A 14,020-nucleotide genomic window follows, 5' to 3' on the forward strand; every position below is an offset into this window, starting at 1 on the left:
AACAGAAACCACCCTATTTCAGCAGAGGGAATTTCACCCCAGGGATTTGTTACGTGGATGATGGGAAAGTGGAGAGTCCCAACGTGGGCGCAGAGGCAACATAAACATTAACAACTACAGGAAGTGGCGACCGCCCTCCGGGTTGGACGAAACCCGGCAGGAGGTGGTGTAAGTCAAGCCCAGAAGCCAGGGCCATGTGACAGGAGCTGGAACTACAGTGGTGACTGGCCAGCAGGAGCTCAGGCCACAGGGGGGAAGGCTGGCCGGTGGGAGCCGGAGCTTCCGGTGGAAAGGCAGCCACTTCCAAGATGCCACTTGAAGCAGAAAGCGGGGGGTGTCCCTCATCCTCCATCCTCTGTTCCTCACCTGAAACAGAACAGAGCAAATAAAGGCTGAGGAATAAATCCCAGAGCAGAGAGGCAAATAACTGGCATATAACTTGATGGTCTAACTGTGTGTCTTTGAATTCATCTCTGTGTGTAACTGAACCAGGGAGCCGACTGTCCTTTATGTGGGTTACCTATGATTCAAGAGCCATGCAGAAAGTCACAGTTGAGTACCTTTCCTTAAATATTAAAAAGTGGAAAACAGTATTACTTTACTCACGGTCATAATTCTGCAGGTTGTCTCAAGTGCTTCATAGACAATAACCCAAAGGGTTCAGGCCTCTCCTCTTTTCTTCTCTTGTTGCCTTTCGCTCCTCCAGTTTCTTCTTTTACCTCTCTATTCACTCTAGCTGTTGTACAACCACCCTGATGCAATCAGGGGTTACCATCCTACCCTTCTGTCTCTTTCATGTCCTAAAGACTGGATGGGAGTCAGAGAAAAAAAAAATGCTAAATCTGCCTTTGGCATCTACCGCATCTGACATACCTTTGTTCTGACCCTGTTTACCTACCTTGCCTAGAAAAATGTCACGTCCGCCTGGGAATACTACAGTCGTTCAAACATTTTGGTCTATTTGTTATGTTTTCTTTTCCCGTGGCTGTATTAGGAGTGATCTGGGATGTGGTTGCCACTGTCAGGCTTTTTTTTTCTGGTATCGTGGCTAAAAGTGTAGCCAAACTGCTTGGGTTTTAAATCCCAACTGCATGGTTTCCTAACTGCATGACCTTGGCCAAGTAACTTAACAGCTCTGGGTCTCAGTTTCCCCATCTGTAAATGTAATCCTAATAATAGAAACTACTTTATAGTGTTGAATTGTTAGTATCAAATTAATTTATTTATATACTGAATTTATGTATGTGTGTGTATGGGTGTCTTTGTGTGTAGACACACACATAGATATGTATCAACTCATATATACATATGTGTGTGTGTATATATGTACATACACATGTATTTACATGCACACATACATATCTTAGAAAATTGGCACAAAGTAAGCATTCTATAAATATCAGCTATCACACCTGTTATAATTTTTCTCAACAAGACTCTGTAAATGCTGCTCCAGTCTATCAAAAGATATCACATCTATTTAATGTTTTTTACCTAGCCCAAAGTCATGGCTAGTTGGGTGACTTTTTAAAAATTGCCACTTGATAACCGATCAGTCCAAAAATTAATTCACAGTGTAAAACACCATGAATTGTACTGTTATTGGCCTCTCAGTTGTAGAAATTAGTTTCATTTCCCACTATGTTTAGTTGTGATTGGATCATTGTAGACTTTTTTTCTGTCATTTTTTTGTGGTTAAAGATTCAAATTTGTTATGGAGACAAGCTTTACAGTTGACCAATGATTAGCTAATTTCTGATCATAGAAAAGGAAACAGATTGCCCCAAGGCTGCTGTTTTCATTTCCTCATGGGAGGAAGAAGCATAGCAGAGAAGAAAGGCACACTCGAGGCACTGAACCTCTGCCACCATGGGGAACTTGTTTGTGAATGAGGGCCTCTCCATCTTCGTCATTGTAAGTACCAATGAGAATGAAATTACAAATTCTCTGATTTGTTTGGGTTCTCTTGGAAATGAGAATAGAGCAAAGCTTTTTTGTTTGTTTTGTTTGAGAAATTGTGTTGAAACTGATTTATTATGTGAACGTGCATCCATCTGTAAGCAGAGTGAGTCCATTCTTCCAAACTTATTAATGGAAAGAATGTATCTGGGGGCTCACTTCACCTAGTTTATTTCTGGAGTTTTTAGGAGTAATAAATTAGCCAGCATTTCACAGTGGGAGTAGGAGACATTTCATGCTAATGATCCTTGTTTACTCAGAGGCAAATTTCTCTATTTTTAACGTATTTATACCACCTAAAAATGGGCAATTGAAATTTTATACAGTTTTCCAAATAACAAATGCAAGACTGGCTCATGTACGGGAAATTGGCCTTTATTTCAGTAATTACACCAAAAATAATTGAAGTTCTCAACTTTCTTTTTTAAAAAAGTACCTTCTTTTCTCTGAGGTAAACTTTAGTTATTTGTGAGGTTTTTGAAAAATTTAAGGGAAGGGAATTGAAAAAAAAAACTATCTAGACACATATGTATAGCGTATATACGATATATATTATATTTAGCTGTATATAAATCAATATAATCTGTCTTGAGAAACAATTTTTGTAAGTAAAGATATGGCCAATTTTCGAACACACATGATGATTTCTTTAGTTTTTAACATAACATAGATCAACTATTTTTTTAAGATGGCGGTCTCAGCAAAGCAATCACGGACAATTGGGAAGATAGAAATGTGATTTATAAGTAGCTTTTCCAAATAGCTAATTAAGGTATTACCCAGATGTTAAAAAGAACACTTATGTATGAATTTTTTGAAAGAATTTATCATGAAGTAAATATGATTCTTTGAGCTGTAGAGGTAGAGAGAAATGAGTGGCACAGATAAAATAAAAATCACATATTTTGTCATTTAAAAAAAATTAAGCCAAATCAACAATCTAATGCAATACAGAATTGTTCTGAGGACTCCAAGCTGTTAAGTTGATTTCTTATCCCCATTTGAAGAACAGATTACTCCTTTAAAAAATAAGTTCAAATATAAACACTTTTAGCTCTTACCACAGTTTTCCCCGGGAAGTGACCCCTATCTAGATTATACACTCATATACTTGAAAGTGAATCCACAGCTTGGAAGGCAAGAGTGAAAATGACAAGGTTAGGAAATGGAGAAGTGGTTTTAGTACCTTCTTCTTTATAAAGAGAGACTATCCTCAAGCATTGAAGGACATCAAATAGCCTCAAAGCACAGTTAAGAACAGATTGCTACTGTGGAGCTGAAGGTGGAGGGCTGGGTAGAGTCATCATTTGATGCAGTCAGTACTTGGGATGAAATGAGCAGTCACAATCTAGAAGGATCTCCCTTTAAAAAAAAAAAAAATCCCATGCCTCTCATTCCCTCATTGATGCTGAATGTTCCCTCTTTCAAAAGTGAAGCAGGGCTTTCCTGGTGGCGCAGTGGTTGGGAGTCCACCTGCCGATGCAGGGGACGCGGGTTCATGCCCCGGTCTGGGAAGATCCCACATGCCGCGGAGCGGCTGCGCCCGTGAGCCATGGCCACTGAGCCTGCGCGTCCGGAGCCTGTGCTCCGCAGCGGGAGGGGCCACGACAGTGAGAGGCCCGCGTATCGCAAAAAAAAAAAAAAAAATTTAAAAAGTGAAGCAAAACTTATCAAGTAGAATTAAAGCCTTGTCATTTTAGCTGATGAGACGTCCACAAGCTGGGGCGGGATGCTGTGTGGCGGAGAGAGGTAATCACACCTGTGAGAATCAAACACAAAGTCCTGCTGGTGCAGGGGACAGAATAGGAACAGATTCCTTTCCCTTCTCTTTGTAAGAAGAGTCACCTGCTGTCATCTATCAATCTAAAAGGAGGAGAAAGAAAGGAGGGGAGATAGATAATAACTCGGCATACGGCCCAAGTAGTATAATAATCACGGGGGACAACACAGGGAGGAAAGGTTACTTACAGAGAAGTGTAGTGATACTCTTGCAGGAAGGAGCTGGCTTTGTAACCACCTTAATCAAAGGCTGTACTTGGGGAAGTCCTGACCCTGGTCTGACTCTAAACTGCTGTGAAATCTACCTGTTGAAACATGAAAACTTCACGCAACCACTTCTGTTTGTGCAGCTGGTATGGCTGGGGATGAACGTCTTCCTCTTTGTCTGGTACTACCGGGTTTATGATATTCCAGATAAGTTCTTCTATACTCGAAAACTTCTTGGGGTAAGTATAAGTTCCATCTCCCGCAGTACTGACTGGCTCCCATGTCTAATCAGAGATTCTTGTTCCTATTCCTTTTAACATTTTAAAGGAATACTCTGACCGACCCAAAGAGCACCATCGGCCTCACTCCCTCCATTGCAACCCCCTGGGCAAGAGTCTTTAGGCCTTCCAGTGTGGGACAGACAGAAGTGTGGCAGAGGGTCCCAGCAGCATCCTTCCCCTCCCAAGAACTACTGTGCTACTGTTTAGCTTGAAGGAGAAATCTAATACTGACTCCGGAATGGGTGGCCAGGTTGGAAAGATCGATCCAGGGGTGATACAGGTGGCACAAGTGGGACTTCCTATATTCTCTAAATCATCCGATTCCTACTAACTTTTGTGCATGAAAAGCCCTGCTCCTAATGACATGTTATGAAATAATCTTCAGGAAATAAGCCTCTCCCTACATATGGAGGCTTTGAGGAACTTGCCCAAAGATCACGTTCTTTGACTTGACTGGCAGAGCAAAGGCCCCTGACTTTTCTTGGGTCCAATAACATTCTCAGTTTCCTTGAACTGACAGGGCTTTTCTTCATCATAAATGAAAATAAGAAAATAAGTACAATTACGGCTGCCCCCAGAGGATATCATTTGTTACATCATACTGAAACCATTACTTAATAATACTAATTATAATATGTATTATACATCATATGCATAAATAATTATAACATATAATTACACTACATTATTTTAATTGTTGTTAACTTATTCAGGTTGATGCTGAAAAGGATGATTTCCCTTTGCATTTTCCTCCTCCACGTTATGCAACTTCTTTAGGCATTGCAAAGAACAATTATACCATACGAACTTAGTTACTGTTGAGGTTAGTCTATGTGCTAAGAAAATCTTCTTTACAAAGACCTAATTTCTATACTGAACTCTAGTTAATGATATGCATGCTTAAATACTTAGGAGGAAGTAAACCGATATCTGCAACTTACTTGGAAATGCATCAAAAATAAGATGCATTGATGGATGGATAGAGGGATGGGTAGATGGATGGAGAGGTGAATAGACATGTGCTAAAGCAACCATTGTAAAATGTAAAAGGTAGAATCTTGGAGATGAATCAACAGGTATTCATTGTGAAATTATTTCAAATTCTCTTTATGTTTGAAAATATTCATAATATTTATTTTAATCTGGCCCCTGCTCCCCACCCCAACATTTTATTCATTTATGATGAAGAAGAGCCCTGGATCTAAAGGACCTTCCTTCCCAGATAACTTGATATCTCTCTTTTTTTTTTTTTTTCCTGGTACGCGGGCCTCTCACTGCTGTGGCCTCTCCCGTTGCGGAGCACAGGCTCCGGACGCGCAGGCTCAGCGGCCATGGCTCACGGGCCCAGCCGCTCCGCGGCATGTGGGATCTTCCCGGACCGGGGCACGAAACCGCGTCCCCTGCATCGGCAGGCGGACTCTCAACCACTGCGCCACCAGGGAAGCCCCTATAACTTGATATCTCTGGAGTGTGGGCCTCATGCTGGGAATCCTGGGGGAGTGGGTGTAGGCAAGTGGGGCGGGCGGTGTCCTGGGCGCACAGGAGTCACCCTGCTTCTTATCCTACCTTTTCCAGTCAGCGCTGGCACTGGCCAGGGCCCCTGCGGCCTGCCTGAATTTCAACTGCATGCTGATTCTGCTGCCAGTCTGTCGAAATCTGCTGTCTTTCCTCAGGGGTTCCAGTGTGGTAAGAACCAACATTTACAAAGTTTGAGTTCCTCAGAATTTCGAAGGCCATCAAGCTCAATGCCCCCACCCTTTTCTTTAACATCTTTATTGGAGTATAATTGCTTTACAATGGTGTGTTAGTTTCTGCTGTATAACAAAGTGAATCAGCTATACGTATACATGTATCCCCATATCTCCTCCCTCTTGTGTCTCCCTCCCACCCTCCCTATCGCACCCCTCTAGGTGGTCCCAAAGCACCGAGCTCATCTCCCTATGCTATGCGGCTGCTTCCCACTAGCTAGCTATTTTACGTTTGGTAGTGTATATATGTCCATGCCACTCTCTCGCTTTGTCACAGCTTACCCTTCCCCCTCCCCATATCCTCAAGTCCGTTCTCTAGTAGGTCTGTGTCTTTATTCCTGTCTTACCCCTAGGTTCTTCAGAACCATTTTTTTCCCTTAGATTCCATATATATGTGTTAGCATTCAGTATTTGTTTTTCTCTTTCTGACTTACTTCACTCTGTATGACAGACTCTAGGTCCATCCACCTCACTACAAATAACTCAATTTCATTTCTTTTTATGGCTGAGTAATATTCCATTGTATATATGTGCCACATCTTCTTTATCCATTCATCTGTCGATGGACACGTAGGTTGCGTCCATGTCCTGGCTATTGTAAATAGAGCTGCAATGAACATTTTGGTACATGACTCTTTTTGAATTATGGTTTTCTCAGGGTATATGTCCAGTGGTGGGATTGCTGGGTCGTATGGTAGTTCGATTTTTAGTTTTTTGAGGAACCTCCGTACTGTTCTCCATAGTGGCTGTATCAATAGGAAAAGCAAACCAGGGGTTTGTGAGGATTCCAAACTCTGTACAATATTCACAAGCCAAGCAATGCTTGATTCTTTAGTTTATTTTTATATTATTTGTTGGTGGAGCTCCCTGGGATAGCCATTTAACCTGGAACAGACATTAAAAACAAACAAACAAACAAACAAAAAGAAAACAACCAATCAACATATATCTCAACAATTGCAATAAAGTACATGTGCATGTACACACACAGACAGATATACATCATATGACATATATGTATATGTATATAAACAGAGATTTATGAGACTGACGTGAAATTTGGGTATTAACCTCACAGTGCCATGTTTTTCAAAATTTTTAAGTCAGAGAAAATCTCTTTTGTGGATAATATCCAAAGAAGATGGGATCAATGAGCTATGAGTCACTATGTAATGAATGTGACAGGTGTTATGTCCATGGAATTGAGGAGTTCAGAGCTTTCTAAATGCCCGGGTTCTTTCACCCTCACTTCAACAATCCAGAGAGCCCCTAATATACTATGCTAGAAGAAAAAAAAGATTATGTAGGAAGAGCTTTTGTAATCTATAAAATGGTATACGAATTTCTTATTGATATTGTTATACAAAGATGAGAAAAGAGGAACTTGGAATCTGCACAGGTACTCAAATTAATACGATACAAAGCAAAATATGATGGGTCCCACAAAATGTTACAAATAAGCAGCTACAGGGAATCCATCAAAGGAGGGGGAAATTATATCAGGTGGCGCAGGGAATGGAAAAAGGCTTCTTAGAGAAGGTGGCATCAGATATGGGCATATAAGGATAAAATAAGCCTGTACAAGATATAAAGGAGAGAGAAAGACATTCTACATGGAGAAAACGGTATGGGCAAAAGCACAGGGAATGGTGAGGAAATCATATCCTTGAAAGTCCTGTGTGATCATGACTTGTGGCTTCATTTTGGATGTGTTTGCCATTCCTGACCACACCATAGAGGGCAGCTCTTCCAAAGTTAGGGACTGATACCCTGGTGGGACCCATTCCACTGCTCATTAGTGACTAGTAGCCTCTCTTTTTCCTTTTAATAAGATGTTTTTTTTTATATTAACTAGCTTTTCAAAAAAATTACCTATTAAGTAGAGGTCATTTATAGTGGAGAGAAGCAAGCAATCTACTTTGATGGGAGTGTAGGGATTTTAAAGGGCAGGTGTCGGAGGTCAGGCTGGAGCTTTGCTGGTAAACTAGGACCTTAAATGTATAGCTGAGATGTTAATACTTAATTGGTAATCGAAGACTAAGTGGGTGAAGGAAAGTGATCTAAACTCTGCCAATAACAAAACTTGCCTTGAGCTCTGCCTCATTTTCCCTAGGCTTACTAAATTCACATTGACCCTAAGGAGATTCTTTTTCTTTGAGAACTATACAATAATTGATTTACTAATATAGGGTTAGCAGGCTACAACTAACAGTAGACATTGATTACAAGGATTTCCAAAATCATCTTTTTAACCTAAGAAACCACAGAGGTAGAACTCCATTTGATTGAAAAGTTTTCTTTTTTTTTTAATTGAAGTGTAGTTGATTTACAATGTTGTGTTAATTTCTGCTGTACAGCAAATTGACTCAGTTATTCATATATATATACATTCTTTTTATATTCTTTTCCATTACAATTTATCACAGGACATTGACTATAGTTCCCTGTGCTATACAGTAGGACCTTGTTGTTCATCCATTCTATATGTAATAGTTTGCATCTACTAACCCCAAACTCCCCCACACCCCTCCCCCTTGGCAACCACAGGTCTGTTCTCTCTGTTCTCTCTGTCTGTGCTTCGTAGATAGGTTCAGCTGTGTCATATTTCAGATTCCACATATAAGTAATATCCTATGATATTTGTCTTTATTTCTGACTTACTTCACATAGTATGATCATCTCTAGGTCCATCCATGTTGCTGCAAATGGCATTATTTCATTCCTTTTATGGCTGAGTAATATTCCATCGTATATATGGACCACATCTTCTTTATCCATTCATCTGTTGATGGACATTTAGGTTGTTTCCATATCTTGGCTCTTGTGAATAGTGCTGCTATGAACATTGGGGTGCATGTATCTTTTTGAATTAGAGTTTTGTCCAGATATATGCCCAGGAGTGGGATTGCTTGATCATACGGTAATTGAAAAGTTTTATTGATGAGCCACCTGTAAAGTACAACATCTGGTATATTGCAGGTGCCCAATGAGCATTTGCTAAATGAAGTTCGGGGACTGTAGCTTTTTTATTCTCCCCCCATCCCCTGTTCAAATAGTTCCTATTTAGAGGAAGTAAACCCTGAGAAACAGGCAGTGTTTTCGCCAGGACAGCCTGTTAAGAAATCCTTGTTACCCCACAGGCCCAAATTGCGATGCCATTGCGTGGCCATGCCCCATGAGTGGCGCATGTTGTAATGGCCACTTTTAGGCTTCCTGTGGCCTAAAATGAGGGAAGATCCTCATGAGGGTCTCTAAAGACAGGGGTGAAATGAGGCTGCTCTTCAAATTGCAGAGACACTCAACTCTCTAACCAGAGAGACCTGTATGTCAAAGAAAATATTTTTAAAAATTAGCAGCAAGTAAGATTCTTTTACAGATGGGGTGTGTTCCTCCTCCAGATTTCCCGATCTGAAATGTTAACTGGGCAAAGAACCTTCTATTCTGATTGGGATTAAAATGAGTACACATGCTGTGAGTAATGTTGGAAATTATAACATCTGCCATTTATTGAGTCTTCCTAGACCTCACCTCATGAAATCTGCATGTCAGGCCAGTGAGGTGGGGATGAAATTCATTGAGAGTGTTGGGATTCCAACCCAGGTGCCTGTGCCTCCAGAGCCTGTTCGCTTTCCTATGTGCCACCTAAACTCAAAACTCTCTTGTGGCTGGGCCCGTGAGCCATGGCCGCTGAGCCTGCGCGTCCGGAGCCTGTGCTCCGCAACGGGAGAGGCCACAACAGTGAGAGGCCTGCGTACCGCAAAAAAAAACAAAAAAAAACAAAAAAAAAAACTCTCTTGTGGTGGTCCTATGGTCTTAGAAAGTCCATCATGTATATATGAACATTTGGGCAGACTGAATAACCTAGACTAGAAGTGACAGGGGTGTTGTAACTTCAAGGATTTATTAGTAGGCCTTTATGCAAACTTAACAGTCACAGAACTGGAGAAACAAAGAAAACCACAGGGTTGGCCCACCCCAGGAAAACTAGGGGTAATGACTCTGAGCCCGCTCTGTCGAGGGAAATGGGGAATGGTGGGACTCAGCACACAGAAGTCCCCAAAGAAGCCTTAATAACCTCAACTTAGATGGAAGTTCTAGTCTGAAGATCAGAAAGAAACAGGAAGGCAAGAGAGTGAGCTCTTTTCTCTAACCTTATATAGCCTGGGAGTCAGAGGCCCTCAATATAGCTCTATATCTGACCATGTGGTTCAGGGCAAGGCTCTTGGACTTCCTGTCTCATAGTTGTTGTTTTTCTTTTTGTTGTTGTTTTTAGCTAAAAAGCAGGTGAGATAATGCAAGTGTAAGAATGAATATGAATGATATTCTAAAAGTGTGTTAATGGACTAAGCCCGTCAACTAATGAGTTGTCAGTTAACAAATGTTTGTTGAGTGCCAACTATATGCTAAGCACAGCGGACGTAGAGTGAGTAGAGAGTAAGACATGGATGAGCCATGAGCTCAGGGAGCTTAGAGTTTTATGGAAGAGGTAGAAGATAAACATGTAATTTCAAAATTATAGACAGTGCTGTACAAATCCAGTGGTGTCCTTCATATTTATCACATATTCTACTGCCACCAGGTCTCAACATTACTGTCAGTTTCTTTGCCTGAGTTCTGTAGATTCAAGGCTGGCTTTTGCAATTTCTCTCAAACTGCATATAAATATCTAATTCAGATTCATTCATGGCACCTGTGGCGAGACCAGGTGTACATAAAATAGAACTTGAAAGTTTCCATAACACTCATGTTACAGAAGCTAATGTTTTGCCCCATTAAATATGCACTTCTTTGTTCCATTTCTCAATGTTTTGAATTTTTTTGCTCTCACAGTTTGAATCGAGCGTAGCAAGCGGCCGAGATAACTCAGTAATCTCCCTTGCACTTGAATGTTAGCTTATTGAGATTGGGCAAGGCTCTAGTTGAGAGTAACAGAGGAACTTCCCTTTAGAAGTCAGTGGCAAAAAGAAAAGCAGTTGTTTGGCGAGGAAGCTGTTGTGCATGGTGGCAGCTTGGGTAATTAGTAGGTGGCTGGCGGTAATTCACAAGTGACTCAAAATCATAAAAATGGTTTCTGCATGGTAGGGAGGGAGAAAAAAGCCCTGGGCAGTCACAGGCAGCAAAGCCCTCCCTTTCTACCCCACCAACCAGCCATCTTGCCCCCTTGTCAGGAAATGATGAGGAAATTATATCTGGAAGCCCCGTATAATCATGGCTTACGGCTTCTCTTTGGATGTGTTTGCCATTCCTGACCACACTATAGAGGGTGGCTTGGAAAGATGAGGGGTTGGTGCCCTGGTAGGACCTTAGTTAGTTCTACTAACTCATTAGTGACTAAGAGTCTCCGTTTTTTCTTCTAATAAAATGTATGTATTTCATACGAAATAGCATTTTTTTAAACCACCTATTAAGATCAGACTATTACTGAATGGACCTTGTGTTTCCCAAGCACATCTCTCCATTTTTCTGGCACTCAGTTAACTTTTCTCTAACAGTTTGTTGCTCAAGCTGATAAGAGGCATTGAAATCTATTGTTTCATATTTTTGATGATCCATGTTGATGATGATAAGGGTAGAACTATGGAGACAGTGTAGAGACCATGACAAAACCGCATTCCTTTTCTTCAAATTCAGCATGCAGGAGCAAGTATCTTTTCCCCCAAAAGTTTCAAAACAATTTGTCTGGAAGTAGAAAAGAAAATCGTTTGGCATGTATAGATATGTGGGTAAATACATCTCTTTAGGTTTAGAATAATTGTCGTGGGTTCTAGGACAGTGAAAGTGTCATTTAACCAAATAGTTATGAAAGGATTGTTAAAAATACATGATATATTGCTCTGCACACAGGACGCTTACCCTCTAGCTGGGGAGCCATGCCATACTAGCTGAAAAGTTAAATAATGATACCAAAAAAAAAAATCGAGTGTTTATTAAATACCTCTCAATGAATCTATGAAACAGACCTACGAGGGAATAATTATGATAAATATATAGGTGAGAAAGCTGGAAACTGAGCATATTGTTCAATGTCACACAGCTAGGTGGTAGGGCTGGGGTCCAACACAGGTATATCTGATGGCAAATTGCTTTCTGACCCTACTAATTCCCATTCTCTCATTCTTGGGACTCCAATTGCGTCTATCACTCCAATGAGGACTGTATTAAATGATCTATTTCTGTGTAACAAATTTCCACAAACTTAGAGGCTTAAAACAACTCCCGTTTACTAGTTCACAGCTGTGCAGAAGTCCAGCATCCTGTTGCTCAGGGTGTCACAAAGCTGACATCAAGGCGTCAACTGGGCTGAATACTCATATGCAAACTCTGGGTAAAATCTTCCAAGCTCTTGGCTTTTGCCAACAAGAATGATTGTTGGCAAAATTCAGTCCCTGGCAGCTGCAGGACTAAGGTCCCTGTCTCTTGCTGACAGTTACTCTGGGGCTGCTCTCAGATCCGAGGTGTATTCCTTGCCATGTGGCCCCTTCCATCTTCAAGCCAGCAGCAGCGTATCAAATACTTCTTGCACCTAAGATTTCTGACTTTTAGACCCAGATTTAAAGGTCTCGTGTGATTGGGTCAGGCCCACCCAGATAATCTCTCTCTTAAGGTCAATTTGGGATTTTAATTACCTCTGCAAAATCCCTTTTTCCATATAACGTAACAAAATCACAGGAGTGTCATCCTACCATAGTTATAGGTCAGGTCTCACCCACACTCAAGGGGAGGATATTACATAAGGTCATTGGGGATCATCTTACAATTCTGCCTACCACAAGGACTCTACGAAGCTGTGGAGGAACCTAGCAATCAGGAAGCAGGAAAAATATATTTCCTTAAAACTGTAAAAACTGCAAAGGAGTAAAACAATGTACGGCGCTTGAAATAAACACAAAAGACAATGAGGCTATAAAAGAAAACAGGACAGTCAATTCTTCACCAACAGAAGTGTAAAAGAAGTGATTTCAACCAGGAAACCCTTATTTTGAGAGCCTGAGTCACCGGTGAACAATTTGTTGTAGCTGCTGCTGGTAGGGTTCCACCCGTATTCCCTCTGCACTGTCAGTTCCAGTACATGGGGCAGCTGTCTTCTGCCAGCTCAGGTCATTCTCTGCCTGAGGATTTTCTTTCAGCCCTCTCCTGGGGCAAGCCGGAAATGCCAGGGAGTTGATGCCCTGGGAAGAGCCCTCAGCCAATGATGGATAGGAGTTGGTAGAGACTACCCAAGTTTCCTAACCCCTCAGGTAACAAACCTCTGGGGGCGTATCCTACACAGTCTCCCAGAGTTCCCTGATCGGAGAGCCTGCTGATAAGATATGGTAGTGGTAGCTGATGTGCTAATACACCCTTTATTTGTTTCCTTCCCTTCCCAAACTTACTCCCTCTAACCTCAGTTTCCAGATAGAGTACTTTCACTTAACTTCTTGTCTTGGTTTTTAGACATGTAGAGTAATAGTGACTGTATCTTTACATTTGGTTTGATGGAAAAGGGAATGAACCTTGAAGACAAATAGTCCTGGATCCCAGCCAATGTGAGAGTTAGCTTTAGTTTTGTTATCTGTAAAATAAGGACAGTAATACCTCTCTGGTTACATTAAATGAGGCAATGATTATGGGTAAACTGCCTGGCTCACAGAAGGCACTCAATAAAGCCTAAATGTTTTTTCCTTTCTCTGAAGTCTTCAGTGTCTTCCTTACTGGTATTTCTGCAGTTCCAGGAACCTGCTTTCATGATCCAAACAGCCTGCCCTCCCTAGATGTAGCTAACTCAGAGATAGTGGAGTAAGCACAATTTTCTATGCAATTCTATTTTTTCTATAAAACCAGAACATTTTATTAAAAATAAGTAAGCCAAATATTTAATACCCGTATGTTGAAATTGAATATGTTTGGAACCAGGTATTTAAAATACCTGAGCTTTTTGCTTTGTTTTGGGGGTTTTTTGCACTTCACTCTGTTCTCCTTAAAAGTTTTCTGGATCTCTATGGCAGTACATCTAGCCTTGGAAGCAAAGCTTCCAGAGCGAGCACTTGACCACTTTTCAGGAGAACA

At 41.1% G+C, this 14,020-nt stretch overlaps 1 protein-coding gene across 2 annotated transcripts in view; it reads left to right on the top strand.

Moving 5' to 3' along the window:
* Positions 1 to 1,823: 1,823 nt before the first annotated feature.
* Positions 1,824 to 14,020, top strand: part of CYBB (cytochrome b-245 beta chain) — a 35,141-nt gene continuing 22,944 nt past the window's right edge. Inside the window, exons 1-3 of one of the 2 annotated variants that reach the window (XM_007451969.1) lie at positions 1,824 to 1,914; positions 4,089 to 4,184; positions 5,802 to 5,912. In XM_007451969.1, the coding sequence (XP_007452031.1) occupies positions 1,870 to 1,914; positions 4,089 to 4,184; positions 5,802 to 5,912 (252 nt within the window). In that variant the 5' untranslated portion in view covers positions 1,824 to 1,869. The remainder of the gene's footprint in view (positions 1,915 to 4,088; positions 4,185 to 5,801; positions 5,913 to 14,020) is intronic. The other variant, XM_007451970.1, reaches the window with a different exon arrangement.

Source organism: Lipotes vexillifer, unplaced genomic scaffold (genome assembly GCF_000442215.2).
Source record: "Lipotes vexillifer unplaced genomic scaffold, Lipotes_vexillifer_v1.1 scaffold847, whole genome shotgun sequence".
In the NCBI taxonomy this organism is placed as follows: Eukaryota; Metazoa; Chordata; class Mammalia; order Artiodactyla; family Lipotidae; genus Lipotes; species Lipotes vexillifer.